Raw genomic sequence first — 26,408 nt, forward strand, 5'->3', positions numbered from 1 at the left:
CTCAGTGATGCTGTAGTGGAACAAGAGTGTCAATTTTATGTTCTTATGTCATTATAAACAGGGAGAACCCAAAGGGAAATACAAATGATTTTCAAACAATTGTTTTCAAAGAATAGAATAGAACTTTATTGTCTTTATTTATTGGATGACGACAGTTTTATTTGGTCTCACATTTTACAAAATGTCAAAAGTCTGACTGATTCCAGAAGCTTTAAATTCCCCCCAAAATACAAATATAAAATCAAAATGATGTTCTTTAGGTTCTTTACGTGATCATATACTGTCAGTGATGTAAGCTATTAAGGTAAGTAAACTATTATTATTTAAAATAATAATAGTTTATTTTCCCAATATCAATGAAGAACAATTAAGAGTGAACCACTTTTCTGTCAGGGACACTTGATCTTTTTATAATGAGGCGGTGTAACACTGTGAAATGTAGTTAAATTAACACTAAAAAAAGACAAAAACACTCTTTTCCACAGTGTTTTTGTCTCTCTTATAGTTTAACCTGGAACGTGCAATGGGTTTTTTAAGACAATAACTTTTTAATTTTTTCTCTTTAAAAATCCTAATATTGTCACTGATGTCATGATATTTCTTTATTTTTATTCTTATTATCATATTACATATGTATGTATTTATTGTAGTGTATTGCTTATTTAGTTGCTTGTTTATCAAGGGTCGTATCCTCTGATAAATGTGCTAAAATAAATCAAATACATATATAAATAATAAACATATAAATAAATTGTAGTTTCAAAATGTAACATTTTCCTTAAAAACACCAGTGAGTGATTTTTTTTATTTTTATTTTTATTTCTATTTCTCACTCAGTTGGTTTTCGTCCTCATGCTGAACAGCTGAAGGACGCACTGCAGTGCCCACAACAGCAGAGAGAGGGCGACAAAGGCCAGAACAAGAGACACAGAGACACACAGATTAGTAAAGTAAAAGTAATTAGTAAAGGCTGTAAAGTCATAGAAACTGTGATTAAATTCAATGTTTTAGAAAAGTTATTAAGATTTTATTACAGTACAGAGGGGTTTGAATTCAATTAGGAATTTATTTTTACTTGCTCCATTTCTATTTTATTTACATTAAACTTTATATCAGGGGTCAAAAATGGAGGGTCTCAGTTTGATAATCATAAATTGTATTATTTCAATGTCTTTCTCTCAAAAAGAGACTTTTAATTCACTTTATATTAATGAATTACTGATTTTGTAAGTTCACCCTATGACAAAAATGAACGGTCTATAATTTTAATGGTAGGTTTATTTTAACAGTGAGAGACAGAATATCAAACAAAATCACATAAAACAAAAGATTTAAATTATTTTGCAATTCATTGAGTGAAATAAGTATTTGACTTTGGATCAAAACATGACTTAGTTCTTAGTGGAGAAACCCTGGTTGGTAAACAGAGGACAGACGTTGGTTGTAGTCGATCACCTGCACACAGCTCAGGAGGAGTTTTAGACCACTCCTCTTTGCACATCCTCTCCAAATCCATAAGGTTTTGATGCTGTCGCTTTGCAACTCGAAGCTTCAGCTCCCTACACAGAATTTGGATTTAAAAGGATTTAGGTCCAGAGACTGGCTTGACCTCTCCATGACCTTAATGTGCTTCATCTTGAGCCATTCCTCCTTCGTTACGTCGCGGCTGAATGTTTCACTGGAAGACCCATCCACGAGGTTAGCGGTTGAGCTGTTAATATAATGTTATTGGTTCAGGTTGACAAGGACACAAGGACACAAGGACACAACTATCACAACTACAATATCAACTATTAAGATATATAGATATTAGGGGTGTACTTTCATAAGAAGTGTGAAAAAACATCAAGTTGTTTAAATCGATACAAAATTGATGCAACAAACGTTAAAGTTAAAGGTGAATGGGAACGTTCTTAAATAAGTAAAAAAGTATAATACAATAAAGATGTAGAAAATACTGTAAACATTCCAACAGTTCCAGCTCTTATTCTGAAGGCACATCTTTTAATTTGTTAAAATCAGATTCATCGAAATTTATAAACACTGCTGTCAGGTTGATCACTTTTCATACATGTGACGTCACGTCGTCGCCGTCCACTAAACTGTGGCGACACTGGAATTATTACTATTATTATACGCAGCCAGAAGTAGGTGTGGCATATATATATATATATATATATATATATATATACATATATACACACACATAAACATACATATATATATATATATACATACATACATATATATATATACATACATATATACATATATATACATATATATACATATATACATATATATATATATATACATACATATATATATATATATATATATATATACATATATACATATATATATATATATATATATATATATGCAGAGGCCCAGGGTCCCTGCACTTTAAAACGCTTTAAAGTTTTAAAGCGTTGATACAATCAAACTATTGTCATTAACTGTTGTCCCTCAACACTGCACAGGTGTGACTGGTCGTCATGTCCGGGTGAGGGTCCGGGTGAGGGTGAGGGTGTGATCAGGATCCTTTAGTGTTTCTGATCATGTCCTCCATCATGTTCCACTGTTCAGGCGTCACCTGAGACAAAGACACGTGTGATTACAAAGCTCTTTTAACGCGTGGACATGCAGCTGTCCATGTGTCTCACGTGTCTCACCCTGCGCAGCTCGTTAAATTCTCCAGCCATGGACACATACTCTCCTCCGTCCAAACGGATCACCTGAAAACACACACACCTCAATTCAACTGACCCGAGTCTGTTTATGTATTCATATGTTCTAAAACCATGTTCACCTTGTTATTATTATTATTATTATTATCATCATTATTATTATTACCTGTGTGAACTCTGACACCTGTGTGTGTGTGTGTGTGAACTATGACACCTGCATGAACTTACAGCTCCAGACATCCAGGTGGCGTAGTCACTGCTCATATAAGCCGCCAAGTTCGCGACCTCTGCTGGTTTCCCCAAACGACCTGTAGGAATTCGACCAATCATAGACTTCTCAAAGGTTCCTGTTGGATCTAAACGACTGAACGCTCCCTAAAAACAAATGAATAAAGATGTAAACATATGAATAAAGATGTAAACAAATGAATAAAGATGTAAACATATGAATAAAGATGTAAACAAATGAATAAAGATGTAAACATATGAATAAAGATGTAAACAAATGAATAAAGATGTAAACAAATGAAGATGTAAACAAATTTATAAAGATGCAAACAAATGAATAAAGATGTAAACAAATGAAACAAAGAAAGATGTAAACAAACAACCTTTGTTTTGATTGGTCCAGGCTGAATGATGTTAAACCTGTGACCATAGCGCCCCCACTCTGCAGCAAGAGACCTGTCACACATTCGTAATGTTACCATAGCAACAAGCCAGGGGCAAAGACATGATGTCCTCAGGTTTATTAGCAAACTGACTTGTAGAGTGCCTCAACTCCAGCCTTGGCTGATGCACTTGGGACCACAAAACCAGAACCAGACTCAGCATAGATGGTGGTGATGGCGAGGAAAGAAGCTCCTGAACAAACAAACAAATCTGGATCACTTCCTGAATGAGGGTTCAGGTCTGAAATCATGTGTCCACACCAGCACGGCCCCCGCGGGCTCACTTCACCTCACTAACATGCAGAAATAGATCATTGACATGGTTTATAAAAAACTGTGACAATCGTTAGGAGAAAGCACTGGAATTAATGTGTGTGCATAATATTCATCATTTAAATGTAAATAAGCTCGTCCTACACACGCACGCACGCACGCACGCACACACGCACACACGCACACACACACACACACACACACACACTAATGATGGGACATAATATTTGAATAAAGGACAGGAGGACCTGATGTCATGTGGTCACAGGAGACAAATCCAGAACTCAACGTCACATGTAAACAGTCTTGTGATTGGACAACAAAGAACAGGTGGGAACAGAACTCATACTCTGTCTCCCTGTCTGTCTCTGTTTCCCATCTGTCTCTGTCTCCCTGTCTGTCTCTCTGTCTGTCTCTGTCTCTGACCTCTCTGTCTCTGGATGAGTCTCTTCCCCAGCTCCAGAGTAACGAAGGCCGTCCCGTTGAGGACAATGTCGGTGATGGTCTTCCAGCCGTTTGGAGACAGACGCTCTGATGGACAAATAAAGTTTCCCGCTGCGTTGTTGATGATCACCTGTAAAAATCACCTGACCTGTGTTACCTGCTCTCAAATCATGGACACACTTCGTCTTTCTCTGCCTCACAACACACACACACACACACACACACATAAAAAGTGAAAATAAAGTTATCTTTATATTTTAAAACACTCTTTGTATTTGATTATTATTAATAATATTAATATTAGGTCATAATAATAACTCATTCATTCCTTTATCTTCAGATTTCATGGTGAATTACATTTTTTATTTTTATATTTGTACACTAGATGGCGCTACTTTCCCCCAGTGTGTGTGTGTGTGTGTCTCTTACATCAGGAAGACCTGTGAGACTTTCCATCTTGTCAACACAATGGGAAACGTCCTCAGGATTTCTGACGTCACACTGAACCACATGGACCTGAGGACAGGCGAAGACAGGTGAGGTGAGGGGCTTAAGACCACTTCACTTTCAAATCATTTAAATCAAAATCATAAATGTATTTTTGTTCAACAACAGCTGCAGAAAATCTAATTAAATAAAGAAAGATAAATATAAAACATAGAAATTAGAATACAAAAACAACAGGGACCAGATTCTGGTTCTGGTTCTGGTCGGTCACCTTGTTCCCAGTCTGGCTGCTGATCTCGTCAGCTGTCTGCTGAAGAACTTCAAGTTTCCTGAACAAATAAACAGAATCTGTGATTGCTCTGTCCACTGCCACTACTAACTTGTTAACTTGTTAACTAGTTAATAGTTAGCAGCTAACCTGCTGGCGATGACACAAACAGCTCCCAGCTGGGACAGTGTGGTGGTCATGGCTCGGCCCAGTCCTGTCCCCCCTCCTGTGATGAAAGCCACTCTGTCTTTGAATGTCCCTGAAGACAACATGACGTCTTCAACTGGACCAAAGAACCCGGAGTGAGGAGGACACGTGGACTGAAGCACGGAGGAGCGATGGAACCAGGACTGAAAGAGACGGACATTACCGTGATCCTGGCACCTGTCTGTCTGTCCCTGTCTGTCCCTCTGATGGACAGACACACTCTGATGTCAGCGCGTGACGTTAATGTTTAGCTAACGTTAGCTTGTAGCAGTGATTCTTATTTCATTTACGTGACTTTGTTCTTATGATAAAAACTCACCTGAGATTCATTCATTCATTCACTCACACATTCACAAGTAGGGCAGCTAGTTAACCTAGTTTTCCACTCACAACTGCAGACATAAACTAAAACACGTAAAAACTGTTGAACCTACTTCACATTTAAAGAGACACAAAAGACAAAGGGAAGTTTAAACTACTTTAATTAAACGGTTATCGGTGACGTCACAGAGTAAACAACTCACTCTGACTCCTGGAAACAGACGAGAACCTCCACACAGCGCCATTTTGTTCTTCAGTGTCACCAGCGAGGGGATCATACCAACGTGTGGCGGGGGGTGGATCATACCAACGTGTGGCGGGGGGGTGGATCATACCAACGTGTGGCGGGGGGGTGGATCATAACAACGTGTGGCGGGGGAGTGGATCATACCAACGTGTGGCGGGGGGGTTGATCATACCAACGTGTGGCGGGAGGGGGGAATCCCACACTAAAGAAATTCTTCAGGCTTCAGTGACGTAATTTCATAACAAACACAAGACAACGTTGATCATTTATGACGTGGGACTCTAACCCCCCCCCCCCCCCCCACCCCCCTACATATAGTTCAGTCCAGAGTGTGTCGATATCACCTGATCCGTACACGTGTCACGTGACTTGGTTTCTCTCTTTAAAGTCCGACACTTTTGTTTAGCGGCGTCTTTTTTCTGAGACACTTCCGATTCGTGTTGATCGATCAATTGCACGTGATCGATGGGAAATGGATCAGAACTCTGAACCAGAACTGGTTCTGGTCTTCAGTGGGAAACGGAAGTCCGGAAAGGATTATGTGACGGACCTGATACAGGAACGGTGAGTGTTACTGTAATTGATTATTCATCTTTAATATCGACTGTTGTAATCATTGTTTTTGTTATTTATTCTAGTGACTCTTAGTGAATCATTGTTTTAAAGTGTATTATTAAAAAGCTGAACCAGGGTAAATATGCAAATGAGCTGCACTTCATTCACATTAACAAAAAAGTTTGTCTGACATTAAATATGTGTCTATACATATACATGTGTACTGTATGTATATATAGACATGTATATATGTGTATGTATACCTGTATATATATATACACTGTATAGACCTTTTTGATACATTTTCTCAAATTGGATCAAAACCTAATTGAACAAATCATCAGCACAATGCATCCATACCATAATAATCCTTGTGTTGTACAGTTTAGGCGCTGACGTGTGCAGTGTTGTGCGTCTGTCCGGTCCACTCAAACATCAGTATGCTCAGGTGAGACTGCATCAAACACACACACACGCCACATGTCACCATGCAACACCACTAATGACGTCACTATGGTTACTGCAGGAACATGGTCTGGACCTGGACCAGCTGCTCGGTCCTGGACCTTATAAGGAGCGTTACCGTGCCGACATGATTCGCTGGGGAGAAAAACGACGACAGCAGGATCCGGGATTCTTCTGTCGTTTAGCAACAAGAGGAGCACGGCAACCAGTCTGGGTAAACTTACACACTGTGATTGGTCAGGTGATGAGTGACGCTGTGCTATGATTGGTCAGGTGGTGAGTGGCGCTGTGCTATGATTGGTCAGGTGATGAGTGATGCTGTGCTATGATTGGTCAGGTGATGAGTGATGCTGTGCTCTGATTGGTCAGGTGGTGAGTGACGCTGTGCTCTGATTGGTCAGGTGACAAGTGACGCTGTGCTCTGATTGGTCAGGTGATGAGTGACGCTGTGCTCTGATTGGTCAGGTGGTGAGTGACGCTGTGCTCTGATTGGTCAGGTGATAAGTGACGCTGTGCTCTGATTGGTCAGGTGATGAGTGACGCTGTGCTCTGATTGGTCATGTGATGAGTGACGCTGTGCTCTGATTGGTCAGGTGGTGAGTGACGCGCGGCGGCTGTCAGACCTTCACTGGTTTCGCTCACAGTTTCCTCGACAGACTCTTTGTGTCCGAGTTCAAAGTTCAGAGGAGACAAGGACACAGAGGGGGTGGAGCTTCACTGCTGGTAAGACGTGTGTGTGGGGGAGGGGTTACTCGGTCCAGTGGTTTAACGCTCTCTTTCTCTCTCGCAGGTGTTGATGATGCAGAGTCAGAGTGTGGGCTGGACAGCGGTGTTAAATTTGATTGGATAATCTCTAATGAGGCCGACGCCCCCTCATTAGATGAGCAGCTGCAGCCAATCCTGAATCTGGTCAAAGAGTCACGCAAGAGTCACATCTGATCAATGATCAATAACATTAATGACGATTTCATGCCATGACAGACGGAGCAGGAATCAAACCATCAACCGTTTGACACACTGTTGTAACCTGTGTGTGTGTGTACAGGACTGTCGCCCTCGTCTCACATTTATGACAGAACCTTTGACATACAGACGTTTGTTTATTTCATTTTATTGTCGCCACTTGGTGGACTGTAGTGGAACATGTCATCATGCTAATTTGCATAATCATAGCTGGTAACAGAACTTTATAAAAACAAAGAAATAAACAAAGTCTTGGCAGTGATGAATCTGTCCTGATTTATTACAATGACTTGTGACATCACAGTGATGACATCATCACACCAGTTTGGCCCCAGGGTTTCCATATATGGCAGCACAATGCCTTACTCTGACTGGCTACCTTAGATCACACCCACAAAAAAACTAAATATATATCAATTAAAGTGATTGGTCATTAATCATTGCTGTAGCAAATGACACAAAGAAAACCATTAGTACTTTGTTATTAATAGAGGAATGTTTGATTAGTCACCGGCTATAAAAAAAAATTCTCATGTAATACTGAAGGGGGTGGAGAATGTAGAGGCGTGGTTAAGTAAAGTAAAGCAACCCTGAAAATGTGAATAAATGCTCAAAGAAGGAATGTAAAAGAAATGAAGAGGAGTGCGGGGGGGGGGGGGGGGGTTTAGTGTTAGCAGTAGCTCAGCAGCAGGGGGTGCTGACGAGTAACAGGAACGTTTTGGCCACATTACTGGGGAGGAGAGGAGTGAAGAAGAGGTGGGGCTTCAGCAGGAGTTCAGGTCCTCCATCGTCTGGTGCAGATTCGCCTGAAGCTCCATGTTTGCATTTCTGATCGAAGTCAAGTCATCTAAAACACACACACACACACACACAGTCATGTGACTGAATCGGCACATAAACAAACTCCGCCCACTTAATGTCTGCATACCTTCCAGTTTGTCACTTTTTCTCTCCAGTTTGGAGACGGAACCCTCAGCATTCTCTGCTCTTATCTCAGCCTGGAGACACAGGTGAGACACAGGTGATGAGACAAGTGAGACAGAAATGGTGCAAGACAGGTGAATATTCTGTCTCACCTGCTGGAGTTTCTCACTCAGGATCTTGATCTCCTCCTCATACCGGTCTTCCTTTTGATTATACTGAGAGAAAGACAGTTGTTTAGAACAGACACACAGTCTGTCTGACTGACTGACTGTAGTGAACGACTGGCTGTAGTAGTCGGGAACAGTCAGACTGTAGTGACACAGTCTGACTGACTGTAGTAGTCGGGAACAGTCTGACTGTAGTGACACAGTCTGACTGACTGACTGTAGTGAACGGGGAACAGTCTGACTGTAGTGACACAGTCTGACTGACTGTAGTGACACAGTCTGACTGTAGTGAGCGGGGAACAGTCCGACTGTAGTGAACGGGGAACAGTCTGTAGTGAACGACTGACTGTAGTAGTCGGGGAACAGTCTGACTGTAGTGAGCGGGGAACAGTCTGACTGTAGTGAGCGGGGAACAGTCTGGCTGTAGTGAGCGGGGAATTGTCTGGCTGTAGTGAGCGGGGAACAGTCTGACTGTAGTAGTCGGGGAACAGTCTGACTGTAGTGAGCGGGGAATTGTCTGGCTGTAGTGAGCGGGGAACAGTCTGACTGTAGTAGTCGGGGAACAGTCTGACTGTAGTGCGCGGGGAACAGTCTGACTATAGTCGTCGGGGAACAGTCTGACTGTAGTGAGTGGGGAACAGTCGGAGACCATTTTTATTATTTACGTTTTAGATTTCCAGTTCACATAGTGCTGAGCAGTGGTTTCACTGTTCACTGTTCACTGTTCACCATGTTCCCCATTTTGCAGATTAAATTGGATTGATCTGGATTACTTAAACCTGACCCCACAGCCACACCTCCCCATCATATGAAAAACTCCACCCCCTACCTTCTCAGCCTGGGCATCCAGAGACTTTGAACCAGAGAAAACAGTTTTCAGCTCCTCCTCCATCTCTCGACATTTGCTGCAGGTCAAAGGTCACATAACAGAGAAGGGAGGGGTCAGAATCTGTCAAGTGAGTGCATGTGTGTATGTTTGTGTCATGCCAACAGGAGCATGTAAAGGCCCAAGGTTAAAGGTCACTGAGGTCAGGAGGACAGGTGTGGAGACAGAGACAGGTGTGGAAACAAACAGAAAGGAGAAAGATGATGCAGCTGTAACGTGGACATCACTAACAACAGTGACATCACACTGATGTCGTCAGTCAAACAAATTAAGTTTTCACATCAATTACATACGACATCACACAAGGTACCTGCTCTGGCGAGGTTCGGAGCACGCTGAGCAGGTACTATGCTAGAGGAAATGCAACTTACCTGTGGTGTGACGAGGCGAGTATAGCCAGTGGAAACACGCCATTAGTGTGTGTGTGTGTGTGTGTGTGTGTCACACCTCTCAGCCTGCTCAGCTGTGTGTTATGGCACATTTCCACCGGCTCGCCACGCCACGGTTGAGGAAAGCAGCGTTTCAACTAGCATAGTACCTGGTACCAGGTACTATTTTTAGTACCTGCTCAGGCGAGGTTCCAAAAGCGTGCTAAGTAGGTACTATGCAATGATTGGTCACACTGCCGGCCATTGACTGGCCAGAGGGCCGCCACAGGAAGAGACGTCCCACACACAAATCAAGCCGAACAGTGCTGAACTGTAGATCACTTAAAACTACTATACAGTCCTAAAAACGTGGGTTAATCTCCAACAACTACAGGAGTCTGGTGTAAAGTCACTAGTCACTCGTGTGTGTGTGTGTGTGTGTGTGTGTGTCGTATCAAACAAAGTCACCACAGTTTCACTCAGCCGTGCAGTCACGTTAAGTAGGTACTTTTTTGTAGTGGAGATGCGACCTAATCGTGCCGTGCCGAGGCGAGCCGGTGGAAATACACCATTAGTGTGTGTGTGTGTGTGTGTGTGTGTGTCACACCTTTCAGCCTGCTCTGCTCTGCATTCAGCTCGCTCCAGTTCTCCTTCAACCATCACCACCTTTCGAGCCACCTGTCAATTCAAATACATACATATTATATTACAAACACACACACACACTAATGTGAATATTTATATCATATTCACTTAACTCAAGCCCTTTCAATGACCCATGTCTATTTAGGGCCATTTTCAAAAACCTTTCAAGGGCCTTGAATTTTTATTAAAATTCACAAACTTTCAAGGATTTCAAGGATCTGTGGAAACTTTTTATGAATGAGGACCAGGTCCCTGGAGATGTGTGTGTGCATGTAAGACTGTGTGTGTGTGTGTTCGTGCATGCATGTGTGTGTGTGTGTGTACCTCCTCATATTTCTGGTCCGCCTCCTCAGCAATTTGTTTGGCTTCTCCCACTTGAGATTTGAGCTGCTCCAACTTCTCCTCGTCCTTTAGAGCTCTGTTCTCTATGACCTTCTTCCCTCTTAAAGACAGACAGGTGAGTGACACAGACAGACAGGTGAGTGAGACATCCGGACAGCAGAAAGCCTCCACATCTTCCGCCGCCGACTAAAAACACATTTCTTTTGACTACCTCGACTGACGACAACGATGACAAAAAAACAAGTACTTACTTATACATCGCACTTATGACTAGCACTTTATAGTTTGAATTACTTGAAGCACTTACTTACTTCTAGCTCTTGTTTGTACCCAAATGTAAAAAAAACTTAAATGCACTTAAGTCACTTTGGATAAAAGCATCTGCTAAATGACATGTAATGTAATGCGAGTGACAGACAGACAGACGAGTGACAGACAGACAGACGAGTGACAGACAGACAGACCTCTCGCTCTCGTCAGCGACTCTCTCCACCTCGTTCAGTTTCTGTAGAGAGGTCTCAAGTCTCTCCTGAACTTGGTCCAGATCGTCTTCAATGTTCTGAAGATGACGAGTCAGAGACGAAACATCTGACTCCGCCTACAACACAACACAGGGATGAGGGTCAGAGGTCAAATATCAGAGGTAGTGTGTAGGTAGGTGTGTTTGTGTCGTGTGTATGTATGTATGTGTGTGTATGTATTAGAGCTGAAACAATAAATCGATTAATCATCGATTACTAAATTAACCAACAACTATTTTGATAACCGATGAATCTGTTTGAAGCTTTTTTCATGATTAAAACAAGATTTCTGATTATTTAAACTTCTTAAATGTGAGTATTTTCTTCATTTCTTTGCTCTGGATAACAAAGAAATCATTTTGGTTTGTGGACAAAACAAGACATTTAAGAACATCATCATTTTTTTGACGAATACCGATCAACATTTTTTAAGGTTTTCTGATATTTTATGGACCCACAGATTAATCGATTATGAAAAGAATCGTTAGTTGCAGCTCTAGTATGTACATATGTATGTACTGTATGTACGTGCGTGTGTGTACCTCCTCTCTGGTCTTCCTCTCCTTCTCCACCTCCCTCTGCAGTCTCTCCGCCCTCTCCTCAGCCTCCTCTGCCTGGTCCTGAAGAACTTTAATCTTCTTCTTCACGGCATCGATGCTGTTCAATCCTCCACTCATCATCTTCTTCTTCTTCTTCTACAACATCATAAACAGCAGGTGAACGTGTGAATTCATCCGTCCACTCTTAGAAGAGCCTGTGAACACATCTGTGTTTCTTCTGCTTCACTTTAGATCAGAGGTCACATTAATCACTTTTTTTTTTTCAACAATGACAACATTGTTAAATGGTCTTTGTTTAATTTTCTGACACATTTTAATTCACCAGTTGGTGGCAGTGTATTATCTTACAAAGTGCAATAAGTATGACAAACACAGTGGAAGCTGAGAATACTCTGTGAGTAAATGTCTCCCCAAACACAAACATTAACATACTCACTAAAGTTTTAATAAGTACCTGTGTAAATATCTTATAAAGTTATAAAAGTCACCTATGTTAATGTTGGAGTCAAATCATAAAAACTTTTCTACGTGGCTGCTTGTTGCTCGCAGTTAGCATGTTAGCTTTTGGTGCTAACAGCGGACCACCGCCCTGTTAGCCTGACATCACGTTAGCATATTAGCAGAGCTGAGAGTTAGCACAGTTTAAGTTATTTTCTCACCTGTAAAAAAAATAAAATAAAACACTTCCGTTACTTCCCGGTCTGAAGTAGCTTAGCCGTTAGCGACGTACGGCTAACAGAGCGGAGCTGCTGCCACTGTCGTTTTAATTCACCTTTAAATCCCGTGCGAAAAACACTCGCGAACTTTTATCAACGTGTCTGAGTGTTCTGGTCCAGACAGTCGTAGTTCGGGTTCTAGTCTCTGCTGCTTCCTCATAGAGAGACAACTCCCAACTCTGAATAACTGAATAACTCCCTTTTCCGGGTTAAGTTCCCTCCACAGGAAGTGACGTAAAAGTAATTGTCAAAATAAAACCTCAGACGTTTATGTATGTATACATACATAAACTACATACATACATATATATTTATATATATATAGTGGAGACATCACAGTGTAGACATCAAGCAGTGCACTCTTAAGAATTTTAATTTGTTTCACAGGTGAATTGTGTATTTATATGAGAGGTGTAATGCTGCCCCCTACTGGCACATTATTGATCATCTTCATATACAGTCAGTGATCATCATTGATCATTATGATTTATAACAAACACATTTCAGATGATTATTTTAATAAAGAGCAAACATACACAGCGAGCATAAAAAACATTATATACACTTTTCTTTTCAAATCTTTATACAAAACAATTTCACAAATGTCACTTTAAAGTTTCTGCAGTTTAAAAAGATCAAATAAAAATCAGCGTCACTTCTGTTCACGCAGTTTCACCTGCAGGTCGATCACATGATATAACAACACCTGAAAACACTGAGTTCACAAACTGCAGCTGAATCAGGTCATAAAACACGATTTCATCTGAAAACGTCCAAGAGTTCGTTGTTTTATTGATCACACAGCTGTGTGTGTGTGTGAGAGAGAGAGAGAGACACACACATAGATAGAGACAGAAATAAAGACAGAGCATGCACACAGAAAACGTGTAACTGTGTCCATGATTTCAGTGTCCTTGACCGTGACCGTGTCCATGGCAACACAATTCATCGAGTACGTTTCTTTCCGTGAAACTCAAACATGATCAGTAACAACAGCAACAATCTGTAAACATGCTAACATGCTAACAGGAGCTATTCAGTGGTGACGTCAAACGTCCTTCAGAAAATAAACAGCTTTTGTTTCATAATATCTAACCCCACCCTCCTCCAGTTCAGGCAGGTTTACCTGGGATGTCACCTGGACATGGAAATAATCAGCATCACGTTCAGTTTGAACAAACCTGAATCATTGAAAAACACAAATGTCAAACAGCGTTTTGGTTTGATTTCACAGAAACACAAACTCACAAAGTACAATAAAATATAACACATCACTGTGTTTACCAACTATCCCAAAGAGCATCCAAAGGCATTCTGGGAAGTGTAGTGTGTGTGTCTAATGGCCTTTGCACACAGGACAAATTTTTTTGTAAGCAAACAAGTGTTGTCGGTGTACAGTCGTCGTAACTATCAGCACGAGTGTTGCCGATGGTGTACAGTCGTCGTAACAATCAGAACGAGTGTTGTCGATGGTGAACAGTCGTCGTAACAATCAGAACGAGTGTTGTCGATGGTGAACAGTCGTCGTAACAATCAGAACGAGTGTTGTCGATGGTGAACAGTCGTCGTAACAATCAGAACGAGTGTTGCCGTTGGTGTACAGTCGTCGTAACAATCAGAACGAGTGTTGTCGATGATGAACAGCCGTCGTAACAATCAGAACGAGTGTTGTCGATGGTGAACAGCCGTCGTAACAATCAGAACGAGTGTTGTCGATGGTGTACAGTCGCCGTAACAACCAGAACGAGTGTTGTCGATGGTGTACAGTTGTTGAAACAATCATAACGAGTGTTGTCGAGTGATGGTGTTGGTAAATCAAGCTTCAAAATAGTTTTTACCAACGTTCACTCTGAGCTACTGTGTGTGTGCTTGATGTGCATGGGAGGCTGCACAACGCGTCTGGTGTGTAAAAACATTTATTTTTTAGTTTCGGTCTGTTTTAAACAAATTGGTTACAATTCTGAGCCTTGACATTAGATTAAAATAGTCAACGAGTCAGAATCAAAGAGTCAGATTACGAATCAAATAGTCTAGACCTCCACTCAGAAAGACCAGCACCTTCCATAAGCCACACCCATTCCAGGGCATGTGGGTGTGGTTCCAGCTCATGTGATGATGTAAACAGGTCTTTACAGGTTACAGGTTACTTCATATATTTTAAAGACAACAGTTGAGATCAAAAGCGTAAAACAGGAAATGACATCACAGTGTGTGACATCATCACAGTGTGTGACATCATCAGCAGAGTTCCAGACCTGGGTAGACGTTGACATTAACTGGGATCAGCTCCACATTCGCTCTCCTCAGGGATGTCCTGCAGGTCTGTGGTCAGAGGTTGCCATGGTAACAATAAAACAATTGTTTACAAAAATGCTTCACAGTTGATAATTGATTACAGTTACTGATTACAGATGATTACATACTGACCTCTGGGACTGTCAGAGCGGGGTGAGATCTTCATCAGTTCATCCTCCACCTCCTTGTTTTCTTCCTGGACGCCATCTAATTGGCTAACTGGATCCTGACTGACCAATGGTATAAGGGGGCGGGGCTCTAGTTCCTTGCTGCCACGCCTCTTGCTCACCTGCTGACAAATACACCTGTGATTAGCTTAGTTTCTTGAGCACCTTACATGAACTTTGATTCAATCAGACACTTAGACTCCACCCACCTGTTCCTCTCTGATGACATCATTGACCTCTACATTACCCCTCCTTTTGCCACCAGGCTCCGCCTCCTTCCTGGCCCCCCTCAGACGCAGCCGTGTCAATTCTTCTTGTAAGACGTCTACTTGTTGCCGTAGCAACACTACCTCCCCGCTACTGTCCAATCCTGTATCCCGCGACACTGACCGACTAAAACGGGGGCCGGACTGTGGACTGGGCGTGGAGCCTTGGGTGGTGGAGGTGGTTGACAGTTCCAGGATTGAGTCCTGACGAATCACAGCAGCCTGGGGATGGAGTCAGTGAGTGATTTTCATCGTTATTATAGGAATAAATTGATTATGTAAGTGATCAGTGATTGTGCACAACAAACACTAATGATAACTAGTAAATAATACAAATAATAATTAGTTATGTTGAGGTCGATGAACACAAATACAGTCCATCGACTCAACGTGCAACAATCGCACCTTTGCATCATTAATAAATAATAAATAGAGACAGTAGTAATGATTCACCTGCAGTGCGTGAAGCTTGAGACTCAGATGAACCAAACGCTGACAAACCTTCTGTGTAAAAGGAAAACGAGCTGTTAAACTGAAACTAAAAACTAAACATCGTCGATCTGTAACAATTCTAAGAATATTCTTGTTTGATTTGATTGAGGCTGAAGCAGAGAATCAGGAAACAGGAAGTGTTTGTTACCTTGTTCAAAGTTTGTTGCTGCAGCTGGTTCCCGTTTGTGTCCTGAGGAACAAAATAAACAACAAACAACAAACATCAGCTGTTGTCTTCACAATATGAGAAACTGTTTCATTAAAAAGACTTGTTTTATTTTCTGTTTTCAATATCATTTTTACCTTCGGTTCTTTGAACAGCCCATTGGACTTCTGAGAGTCTCCGTCTGAAATCAATCAATCAATCAATCAATCAATCAATCAATCAATCAATCAATCAATCAATCAATCAATCAATCAATCAATCAATCAATCAATCAATCAATCACTCACTCACTCAAATTTTTGGATGTAAATATGATAATTTAATGACTCACTGAGTTGCTGGTTACTGTTGGTAACAGAAGACCGAGGGACGAAGAGCAGCTCCATCAGCTTATCAACTGACAAACAATGACATCATCATCACCATCAACTTCATCACCACCATCATCATCATCATCATCACCACCATCATCATCCCCATCATCACCATCATCACCATCATCATCATCATCATCACCATCATCAGTTAACTGTACCTTCAGTAATGGCAGCAGTGAGGAGTGGCTCAGCCTGAGGAGCATGAGGAGTGTTGGCCCTGAACAGGTTCCTGCAGGAGGCGCTCACCTCCTCACGTCCTTGTGTTTCTTCTCTGCCTGTTGCTTCCATTAGGTCAGAAAACAGTGTCACGCGCTCCTGCAGGAGCTCCAGCACCTCCCTGTCCTTCTGCTGGATGTCAGCTGAGAGGAGGAGAAGAGAGATGAGGAACAAGAGAAGAGGAGAGACAAACTGCATTAGATTTGAAACATGTGTAAGAAGAGGTGGTGCAGAGAGACATGCAGTAGAAGGAGGAGGTGAAGAAGAAGGTGCAGATGTGCAGTAGAAGGAGGAGGTGCAGCAGGAGGTGCAGTACCTCTGAGACGTCGCAGTAAAGCTTTATCTTCAGTCTCGATGAGAGGAAACTCTTCTCTGGACGGACAACTGCACAATACACACACAAAACACAATACTGAGATATACACACTATACTACACACTCTACTACATAATGTACTACACACTGTACTACATAATGTACTACACACTATACTACACACTGTACTACATAATGTACTACACACTATACTACACACTGTACTACATAATGTACTACACACTATACTACACACTGTACTACACAGAATGACCTACAGAATGCAGTACTGACCTGAGAGCAGCCTGCTGAATCCGTGTCATCCAGGTGCGACGGTCCTCTTTTGATGATGCATACAGTTCGTACATCTCTGGAGGTGTGGACGCGCTGATCAGGTACATCCCTCGCTCTTGATTGGCTATATCTCTGACTATCAGGTTCGTCAAAGAGACAACCGGAGACTTGTCCTGACACAGACCCACAGACAGAGGGAGCTTTAGCATCATGGTGGGGAGAGTTGTTTTGGGTGGGGGCAGGGCTTCAGGGACTCAAGTGTGTACAGGTGTGAACGGGTGTGATAGGTGTGAACAGGACTGAACAGATGTGAATAGGTGTGAACAGGACTGAACAGATGTGAATAGGTGTGAACGGGTGTGAACAGGACTGAACAGATGTGAATAGGTGTGAACGGGTGTGAACAGGACTGAACAGATGTGAATAGGTGTGAACGGGTGTGAACAGGACTGAACAGATGTGAACAGAACTTACCAGTGATGCAAATGTGAACTTTTGATCCTTCTCTTGAAGAAAAACCAGGATATCTGACATCAACAGGACCTGGACATCTGGACAATAGGGAACAGGTAAACAGATGAATGGGTGCATGGGTGAATGGGTGAATCAATGAATGTGTGAACAGATAATAAGGTGAGACCTTTCATCCTAGAGCCCTGGACCTTCCAGAGGAGCGCTCCCTCATGGAGGAGCCTCCTCCGTAGCAGTTCTCCTCCTCTAAACACTTCTCCACCTCGAACCTCAGCTTGAGCCCGCGGGTCCAGACGGGCTTGGATCTCCTGCAGCCTTCTGGTTTGGTCCAGCTCCAGAACCTCCTGATCCACAGAGCTTATCAGCTCCTTCAGACGCTGCAGCGCTCTACTGAGGGTCTGAAACTCCTCCCCCTCAGTGTCTGAGGTCAGAAGATGTCAAATTAGAGGTCAGCAAAAGTTAAATCAGAGGTCAAAGGTCATCGAAGATTAGAGATGAAAAGGTCAGAGATTACCTCTGGTGTAGTCGAGGATTCGTTGGATGAGGACCGGATACTTTGTGATTCGTTGTGTCACCAGCAGGATACATTCCTGGACACCATGACGACGCAGCAGAGGCCCACGACAGACGCGCTGCACACAGAAATGTCTTCTGAGACAAGCATTGATCCAGTTTAACCCTGAACTTAAACCTGACCTCAAACCTGAACTTAAACCAGAGTTTAAACCTGAACACAGATTAGCTTTCACAACAAAAAACTGGATCAGTCAAAACTACCAGGCCATGATCAGCCCACAGATTAGGTTCAAGACTAGACTAACAGATCCTGATCTATGAAGTCCCGGTCCAGGTCCTGGTTCTGCTGCTTACTCTGACGAACTGCTGCAGTCTTCGGTCACGAGCCATAACTTCTTTGTAGAGTTTCACAGCTTTGGGATGACGACTGCAGAACTGAGAGTAGAGTTTCTTCATGTCGTCTGCACACTGACCTGAAAACTACACACACACATACACACACGTACACACACATACACAGTCATGTTCAGACGTTTCATGATAGTCTTTATTTCTCTTTCACTGTGGTCAGAGGAACATCTGGTGAAGACCTCAGTGCGTGACCTTTGACACCTTTAAGGTCGTACCTGTCTGAGCAGCAAGTCTCCAATTCTGTGGACGGTGAAGTTGGTGGAACTCCCGTCCACCAGTCCCTCCTTCCTGAGGACCAGCAGCTGAGACAGGAAGTTAGCATGAAACTCCAGCATCTGGTCAAGACAGGGGAAGATACTGTGGACGACACCGGCCTCCAACAGCACCTCCTCCTGCATCCCCCTCCTGTACACGCCCTCCATGATCCGCAGTGTCCGCACGTGGTGGAACTCCGTCTGTATGAGCTCTGAGACATAGATCAGACACCATAGATCAGACACCGTAACATCAACGTGACATCACCGCAACGTCACCGTAACATCACGTGACATCATTGTGACATCACCATGACGTCACTGTAACATTACCGTGACATCACCGTGAAAAATGTGGGAAAGGTCAGTGTGGGTGGGTGTGGTCATATAGTATATGTGGCGTGGTCAGACAGTGTGGGTGGGCGTGGTCATGATGTTACCATAGATAACGTCCTGTCGTCGGATCACGTCTTTGTGAAGCGTCTGCAGGAAGTTTGGTTCCACAGCGAGACTCCAGCTGTCCACCTGAACACAGCTGCCTTCATCCTGCAGCTGCTCCAGCAGGGGGCTCCACCACCACTCACCTGCACCCACACAAAACAACAATCATGTGACGTCATATTATTGATAAATAAATCAATAATTGATCAACAGCAGTAACTAACAAACCCTCGTCAGTCAGAGACTCCATGGACAAAGTTCTGCTCCTGAAGTTCAACGACTCAGTGGAGTGAGACAGGATTCTCCTGAGACCTGCAGAGTCATCAATCCCCCTGAGAGACAGACAGGCAGGTACAGACAGACAGACAGACAGGTACAGACAGACAGATAGACAGGTACATATGTAATTATTATATTATTCATGACTAGACCATGAATAGAAAAAATATCGATTTTTCCTGCTGAATTAAACACACTGTTACCATGGCAACTGAACCTCAGTCTTACCCTGAGATGTTATTGGTGGAGACGCTCTTAGCGAGAGACAGACCAGAGCGAACTCGTCTGGACCCGAGAAAAGACTGGCGAAGATCGGACGGATAGATCGCAGAACTGGGACGTTCCTTTATCGTCGGAGCTGAGACAGACAGACAGACAGGTACAGATAAATGGGTACAGAGAGACAGACACGTAGAGAGAGACAGCCAGGGAGGGAGGGAGACAGACAGGTGAACTTACTCTTGGTCCTGAGGTGGACGTTCTGCAGGGCTGAACTGTTTCTGACCAGAGACAACTTCTGTTGCTGTTGGACGGACGGACAGACGGACAGACAGACAGACAGACAGACAGCGTTAGGGTAGACTCTGTGGTTCACTATAAATCAGTGTCACTTTTATGTCGACCTCTGACCCCTGACTTTTAACAGTCACTTGAATTAAATTCATATTATGGGCAAAAAATAAGGAATACATTAACACAAGACATCTTTACCTGTACTTTGCAGACAGACAGGCAGGCAGACAGGCAGGCAGGCAGACATGCAGACAGACATACATGCAGGCAGACAGACACACAGGCAGACAGGCAGATAGACAGACATGCAGGCAGGCAGGCAAACATGCAGGCAGGCAGACATGCAGTCGGACAGACAGGCAGGTCTCACCCTCTGTTTCATCTTGGCACAGCTCGCCAAGCTGTCTCTGCAGCGATTATGGATGGTGACATTACAGGCTGAGAGAGAGACAGAGACACAGACAGAGACACAGACACAGACAGACAGTTATTGTTGCGATGTCATCTACAAATGTTGCATTAAACATTCAGTCAACATTCAATATATATTTATATTTACATCTACATCAGGGATGTTCACACGGCCTGTGGTTTGTCATGAACTTAATATTTTACAAAGTGTAAAAAGTATATACACACTTTAAAAACTTTATATATTTTACAAATTATATATAAATAGAGACACTTTATATATTTTATTAAGTATATAAATAGAGACACTTTATATATTTTATTAAGTATATAAATAGAGACACTTTATATATTTTATTAAGTATATAAATATAGAGATAGAGACACGTTATATATTTTATACAGTATATAAATATAGAGATAAATACCTGGGCAGCTGAGCGCCTCCTTGGCTGTGATGCTCCTGTTGCAGGATGAACACAGTGTGGTGGACGACACGGTCAGTGACGTGAACAGGTGACCGTTACTGGACCTCGCCTCTCTCTCTCTCGCCTCCTTCTCTCTCTCCTTCAGTCGCTCCTTCTCCTTGTTCTGAACACACACACACACACACATGAAAATCAAGCTGTGAAGGAATGTTTTTGTGACCTGCGCTAACACGAGCTAAGTAATGCTAATGATGTTCACGCACAAAACAAAACATCGTCCTCTGACTCACTCAGAGCAAATCAGTGATTTAAACACCACAGCACACAGGAGTTGTTGATCCACTGATGGAAAGAAATGTAGTCACTAACTTCAAATGTCTTATTTTGTCACTTCAGTGTTTGAAAAGTGACCACACGAGGCAGCAGAGGACCAGCAGATCACTGATTTTCTCTGTGAGGTTTGTGCTTTACAAAGGTGTGTCTAACAGTGAGATAAAGACGTGATTGTGTCCTTAAAGATATCAGAGACTTAAACTGATTTTATGACACGTCTTTTGTTAAGTGAATAAAATGTGTTTTTCCTTGTGTCTGTGGACAAAGTCAGTGTCTGTGTCAGTGCATCTTTTAACTTCACTTCAAAAAGCCTGAACTGTGCCTTTAACTAAAGACAGAAGACGTTTGTTTCTGTTTGAGCTTCTCTTTTTTTACACACACACACACACACACACACACGTAACACACACATACAAATAACACACGCAACACACAGCTCTTTTTTACACTTCTGCTCAAAACTGGGAGGGACAGGAAAAGAGTGTGTGTGTGTGTGTGTGTGTGTATGTTTATGTGTGTCTGTGTGTGTCTGTGTATGTTTATTTGTGTCTGTGTATGTTTATTTGTGTCTGTGTGTGTCTGTGTATGTTTATTTGTGTCTGTGTATGTTTGTGTGTGTCTGTGTATGTTTATGTGTGTCTGTGTATGTTTATGTGTCTGTGTGTTTCTGTGTATGTTTGTGTGTCTGTGTATGTTTGTGTGTCTGTGTATGTTTGTGTGTCTGTGTATGTTTATGTGTATGTTTATGTGTCTGTGTGTGTCTGTATGTTTGTGTGTGTCTGTGTGTTTATGTGTGTCTGTGTATGTTTATGTGTCTGTGTATGTCTGTGTATGTTTGTGTGTCTGTGTATGTTTGTGTGTGTCTGTGTGTGTTTGTGTGTGTCTGTGTGTGTTTATGTGTGTCTGTGTATGTTTATGCGTGTCTGCGTATGTTTATGTGTGTCTGTGTATGTTTATGTGTGTCTGTGTATGTTTATGCGTGTCTGCGTATGTTTATGTGTGTCTGTGTATGTTTGTGTGTGTCTGTGTATGTTTATGTGTGTCAGTGTGTGTCTGTGTATGTCTGTGTGTGTCTGTGTATGTTTATGTGTGTCTGTGTATGTTTATGTGTGTCAGTGTGTGTCTGTGTATGTCTGTGTGTGTCTGTGTATGTTTATGTGTGTCTGTGTATGTTTGTGTGTGTCTGTGTATGTTTATGCGTGTCTGTGTATGTTTATGTGTGTCTGTGTATGTTTGTGTGTGTCTGTGTATGTTTATGTGTGTCAGTGTGTGTCTGTGTATGTCTGTGTGTGTCTTGTACAAATCAAATATGTATTGATCAGTGTGAAGTGATCTGGTGACACTCAGTGATCAGCTGATCAAAAAATAAAGAGCTCATTGATAGAAGCAAATAAAGAGACCTCTGTGTGTGTGGGGGTCATGAGACACACACACACACACACAGACACAGACAGACACAGCGATGATGTTTCTTCAGTGACTGTTACACTGTAACAATAAAGTGTTTAATGATGATCCACGTGTGTGTAAATCAAATACATTATTAATCCCCTTAGGGAAATAATTTCTCTGCATTTGACCCGTCCTAGAATTAGGAGCAGTGTGCAGCCACACTGAGCAGCGCCCTGAGCAACTCAGGAAGACCCCAGCCCTTTTGACCTGATGGGGACTTGAACCAGTGACCCTACAGTTACAAGCCAAGTTCACTTTCCACTTGGACACAGGTTGCCCAAAAATATGTGTGTGAATGTTACATGTGTGTTACGTGTGTGAGGTCATCTTAATAGTTGACCTTTTTATTTCATCTTAATATTTTACCTTTATCTTAATATTTTACCTTCATCTCAATATTTTACCTTTGTCTCAATATTTTACCTTTATCTTAATATTTTACCTTTATCTTAATATTTTACCTTCATCTTTTTTTCCATCTTTTAATATTTTACCTTCATCTTAATATTTTACCTTTTTATTTCATCTTAATATTTTACCTTCATCTCAATATTTTACCTTTATCTTAATATTTTACCTTTATCTTAATATTTTACCTTTTATTTCATCATAATATTTTACCGTTATCTTAATATTTTACCTTTATCTTAATATTTTACCTTCATCTTAATATTTTACCTTCATCTTAATATTTTACCTTTTATTTCATCTTAATATTTTACCGTTATCTTAATATTTTACCTTCATCTTAATATTTTACCTTTTATTTCTTCTTAATATTTTACCTTAATCTGTCTCCTATTAGAACTAAAATGAAAAACTTTCAGCTCAGATCTGCAGAGGTCAAGCAACATTGATTGACTTCCTGTATGAGCACACACACACACACACACACACACACACACACCGCCTCCCCTCCCCCGCTCGCTTCCTCCTGCAGGACAAAGCGGCCACGCTGCTGTTAACGGACAGAGAGAGAGAGAGAGAGAGAGAAGACCTGTGCTCTCTCTCTCTCTCTCTCTCTCACACACACACACACACGCACACACAGAAAATGATCTGACGTAAACTAAACTGTTTCCGTTTTTGCCCCAACTTCAAACAAACGAACCGATCACAGAATCAATCATCGATCGATCACGTATCGATGATCGATCGACCTTCCCTCCACGAAGTAACGGAACAGACGTTTTTTCCAGATGTGAGCGCGCGGACAAAGACAACAGACGCGAACAACGGAAAGTCACACGCGCGCGCGCACACACACACACACACACACACACACACACACACACACACACACACACGACCGTATAACGTTTAAAGTGTCCCATCAGTCGCTCTGATCGTCGGTATGGATCAGTAACGTCCCCGTGCACGCGCTCGAAGCGCGTTTCTTTCTTACCTTCAGGTTGATTTCCTTCATCCTGTCCTGTCTCCTGCTCTCCAGCAACCGGGACATCCCCGCCCTCAAAACAAACACACCGCAGCCAAAGACGACCAATCACTCATCGATCACTCATCGATCACTGGTTCTGATCACTGAGGAACCGGACGACTGTTGGGTTCTGGTCCAGGAGCAGTTCACTCTGAAGCTCGGGGGCGGGGTTTCTGTCTGACTGACAACCGCTCTCTCTACTTTTGACCAATCACAGCTCAGCCCGCTACTGCCGCGCTCTACTATTGACACCACTACTTCCACCTCAAGCCCCGCCCCCCAGCATATGTTAGGAAGCGTTTGTTTTGATCTCCGGGCAATGACTTGGCCGAGATGGGGGGTGGAGTTAGTCTCTATGACAACGTGTCAGTCTGTCACGTGACATGAAAGGGTCAATTGCAGAGCGTCAGAAGGTCACGTGACAGTAAAGATGACGCTTTACTCGCGTGTACCCGCCCACCTCACGGCGTACGCTGGTGTCAATATGAAGCGAACTCTCCCTGTGTTTTCTAACGGAAACAAAGAAACCCACAGTGATGCAGTAATCAGATTACCGCTGTAACTGTAATCCCAATACTCAATCTAATTTAATTTAAACACATTTCTACCAACACAGTGTTTAAATAAAATGTTTATCATTATCTCACAAATAAAGACAAACTGTTACTGTGACAACCAGCTGTAAACATTCATTACGCACGTAAACGGAAAAGTTAAATTAATTATAATATACATTTTTAATATAATTACGACACTGTTATTTATACTAAAATACACTGTAATGTAAACAGTTACATTATTATATTATCTATGTTATCATGTTATTATCTGTTTGATGTAGATTTCATTCTCCTGCTCATCCAGCAGATGGCGGTGTAACATTATCAATGACATAAACCAAAGGAAATGTTAGTAACATTAAAAACTGGCATTTAAGGTTTAAAAATTCAACTTTTAAACATGGGATTTTACTGAAACTTTACTGTAACTTTACTATAAATTAAACTTTACTATAACTTTACTATAACTGTACCTTTACTGAAAATTATGGTAACTTTACTATAACTGTAACTTTATTTTAACTTTACTATAACTCTAACATTACTGTAACTTCACTGTAACATTACTGTAACTTTACTGTAACTACTGAAACTTTACTGTTTCTTTCCTATAACTGTTAACTTTACTATAACTTTATTGTACCTTTACAATAAATGTAACTTTACAATAACTTTACTGTAACTGAAACATTACTATAACTGTAACTTTACTATAACTTTTCTGTAACTTTTCTATAAGTGTAACTTTACTGTAACTTTACTGAAGCTTTACTATAACTGTACCTTTACTATAACTGTAACTTTATTTTAACTTTACTATAACTCTAACATTACTGTAACTTCACTGTAACATTACTATAACTTCACTGTAACTTTACTGTAACTACTGAAACTTTACTGTTTCTTTCCTATAACTGTTAACTTTACTATAACTTTATTGTACCTTTACAATAAATGTAACTTTACAATAACTTTACTGTAAGTGAAACATTACTATAAGTGTAACTTTACTATAACTTTACTGTAACTTTTATATAAGTGTAACTTTACTATAACTTTACTGTAACTTTCCTTTAACTTTACTGAAGCTTTACTATAACTGAAACTTTAGTATAACTTTACTGTTACTTTCCTATAACTGTAACTTTACTGTAACTTTACAATAACTTTACTGTAACTTTACTATAAATGTAACTTTACTATAAATTTAATGTAACTTTACTATAACTGTAACTTTTCTCTAACTTTACTATAACTGGAACTTTACTATAAATGTAACTTTTCTATAACTTTACTATAAATGTAACTTTACTATAAATTTACTGTAATTTTACTATAAATTTACTGTAACTTTACTATAACTTTACTATAACTGTAACTTTACTATAAATGTAACTTTTATATAACTTTACCATAACTGTAACTTTTCTATAAATTTACTGTAACTTAACTATAAATTTATTGTAACTTTACTATAAATTTACTGTAACTTTACTATAACTGTAACTTTTCTATAACTTTTCTATAACTTTACTATAACTGTAAATTTACTATAAATGTAACTTTTCTATAACTTTACTATAAATTTACTGTAACTTTACTATAACTGTAACTTTTCTATAACTTTACTATA

General features: G+C 41.2%; 4 protein-coding genes across 10 annotated transcripts; 1 reads left to right on the plus strand and 3 right to left on the minus strand.

Annotated features, from left to right (window-relative positions):
* Nucleotides 1–2,363: 2,363 nt before the first annotated feature.
* Nucleotides 2,364–5,663, minus strand: decr1 (2,4-dienoyl CoA reductase 1, mitochondrial). Its single transcript, XM_058647944.1, has 10 exons — nt 5,525–5,663; nt 4,944–5,143; nt 4,797–4,854; nt 4,508–4,594; nt 4,061–4,208; nt 3,455–3,554; nt 3,302–3,374; nt 2,919–3,065; nt 2,676–2,738; nt 2,364–2,596 (listed from the first exon to the last, which is right to left on the minus strand). Exons 1-10 carry the CDS (start codon nt 5,624–5,626, stop codon nt 2,537–2,539), a joined length of 1,038 nt encoding a protein of 345 aa, XP_058503927.1. The 5' UTR covers nt 5,627–5,663; the 3' UTR covers nt 2,364–2,536.
* A 255-nt stretch (nt 5,664–5,918) lies between these two features.
* On the plus strand, nt 5,919–7,813 carry pmvk (phosphomevalonate kinase). Of its 2 annotated transcripts, none has more exons than XM_058647195.1 (5): nt 5,919–6,132; nt 6,508–6,571; nt 6,650–6,802; nt 7,182–7,307; nt 7,379–7,813. In XM_058647195.1, the coding sequence occupies exons 1-5, from the start codon at nt 6,041–6,043 to the stop codon at nt 7,436–7,438; spliced, it is 495 nt and encodes a 164-aa protein (XP_058503178.1). In that variant the 5' UTR covers nt 5,919–6,040; the 3' UTR covers nt 7,439–7,813. The 2 variants fall into 2 exon arrangements, with proteins under 2 accessions (XP_058503178.1, XP_058503177.1); XM_058647194.1 differs by having other exon boundaries at nt 5,921–6,132; nt 7,182–7,311.
* On the minus strand, nt 7,804–12,879 carry LOC131471009 (tropomyosin alpha-4 chain-like). 4 transcript variants are annotated; one of them, XM_058647189.1, is made up of 9 exons: nt 12,624–12,879; nt 11,947–12,096; nt 11,348–11,481; nt 10,866–10,983; nt 10,504–10,574; nt 9,472–9,547; nt 8,628–8,690; nt 8,480–8,549; nt 7,804–8,398 (listed from the first exon to the last, which is right to left on the minus strand). In XM_058647189.1, the coding sequence occupies exons 2-9, from the start codon at nt 12,082–12,084 to the stop codon at nt 8,316–8,318; spliced, it is 753 nt and encodes a 250-aa protein (XP_058503172.1). In that variant the 5' UTR covers nt 12,085–12,096; nt 12,624–12,879; the 3' UTR covers nt 7,804–8,315. The 4 variants fall into 4 exon arrangements, with proteins under 4 accessions (XP_058503172.1, XP_058503174.1, XP_058503175.1 ...); XM_058647191.1 differs by having other exon boundaries at nt 11,947–12,099; XM_058647192.1 differs by having other exon boundaries at nt 12,737–12,877.
* A 153-nt stretch (nt 12,880–13,032) lies between these two features.
* arhgef2 (rho/rac guanine nucleotide exchange factor (GEF) 2) lies at nt 13,033–24,431 on the minus strand. Of its 3 annotated transcripts, XM_058647187.1 has the most exons (23): nt 24,183–24,431; nt 20,993–21,155; nt 20,524–20,591; nt 20,100–20,163; nt 19,869–19,998; nt 19,590–19,693; nt 19,361–19,504; nt 18,882–19,132; nt 18,610–18,735; nt 18,254–18,371; nt 17,909–18,160; nt 17,743–17,819; nt 17,269–17,441; nt 16,976–17,043; nt 16,602–16,802; nt 16,398–16,463; nt 16,204–16,247; nt 16,049–16,090; nt 15,862–15,912; nt 15,352–15,630; nt 15,108–15,267; nt 14,936–15,002; nt 13,033–13,861 (listed from the first exon to the last, which is right to left on the minus strand). In XM_058647187.1, the coding sequence occupies exons 1-22, from the start codon at nt 24,237–24,239 to the stop codon at nt 14,953–14,955; spliced, it is 2,688 nt and encodes an 895-aa protein (XP_058503170.1). In that variant the 5' UTR covers nt 24,240–24,431; the 3' UTR covers nt 13,033–13,861; nt 14,936–14,952. The 3 variants fall into 3 exon arrangements, with proteins under 3 accessions (XP_058503170.1, XP_058503169.1, XP_058503171.1); XM_058647186.1 differs by having other exon boundaries at nt 13,033–15,002; XM_058647188.1 differs by having other exon boundaries at nt 13,033–15,002; nt 15,108–15,264; nt 24,183–24,430.
* Between the last annotated feature and the right edge of the window lie 1,977 nt (nt 24,432–26,408).

Source organism: Solea solea, chromosome 13 (genome assembly GCF_958295425.1).
Source record: "Solea solea chromosome 13, fSolSol10.1, whole genome shotgun sequence".
NCBI classification, from domain to species: Eukaryota; Metazoa; Chordata; class Actinopteri; order Pleuronectiformes; family Soleidae; genus Solea; species Solea solea.

Excerpts from the sequence above, each read along its gene's own strand:
- arhgef2 (XM_058647187.1), bottom strand. The coding sequence starts at position 24,239 with ATGTCCCGGTTGCTGGAGAGCAGGAGACAGGACAGGATGAAGGAAATC. Across the intron at positions 17,820-17,908 it reads CCAGGGCTCTAGGATGAAAG|ATGTCCAGGTCCTGTTGATG; the intron begins GTCTCACCTTAT and ends CCTATTGTCCAG. Across the intron at positions 17,442-17,742 it reads AGTTCACATTTGCATCACTG|GACAAGTCTCCGGTTGTCTC; the intron begins GTAAGTTCTGTT and ends GGTCTGTGTCAG.
- LOC131471009 (XM_058647189.1), bottom strand. The coding sequence starts at position 12,084 with ATGATGAGTGGAGGATTGAACAGCATCGATGCCGTGAAGAAGAAGATT. Across the intron at positions 11,482-11,946 it reads AGAGGAAGACCAGAGAGGAG|GCGGAGTCAGATGTTTCGTC; the intron begins GTACACACACGC and ends GTTGTGTTGTAG. Across the intron at positions 9,548-10,503 it reads AGAGCAGAGCAGGCTGAAAG|CAAATGTCGAGAGATGGAGG; the intron begins GTGTGACACACA and ends TTTGACCTGCAG.
- pmvk (XM_058647194.1), top strand. The coding sequence starts at position 6,041 with ATGGATCAGAACTCTGAACCAGAACTGGTTCTGGTCTTCAGTGGGAAA. Across the intron at positions 6,133-6,507 it reads ACGGACCTGATACAGGAACG|TTTAGGCGCTGACGTGTGCA; the intron begins GTGAGTGTTACT and ends TGTGTTGTACAG. Across the intron at positions 6,572-6,649 it reads TCAAACATCAGTATGCTCAG|GAACATGGTCTGGACCTGGA; the intron begins GTGAGACTGCAT and ends TGGTTACTGCAG.
- decr1 (XM_058647944.1), bottom strand. The coding sequence starts at position 5,626 with ATGATCCACCCCCCGCCACACGTTGGTATGATCCCCTCGCTGGTGACA. Across the intron at positions 5,144-5,524 it reads GTCTGTTTCCAGGAGTCAGA|TCCTGGTTCCATCGCTCCTC; the intron begins GTGAGTTGTTTA and ends CGTCTCTTTCAG. Across the intron at positions 3,375-3,454 it reads GGAGTTGAGGCACTCTACAA|GTCTCTTGCTGCAGAGTGGG; the intron begins GTCAGTTTGCTA and ends AATGTGTGACAG.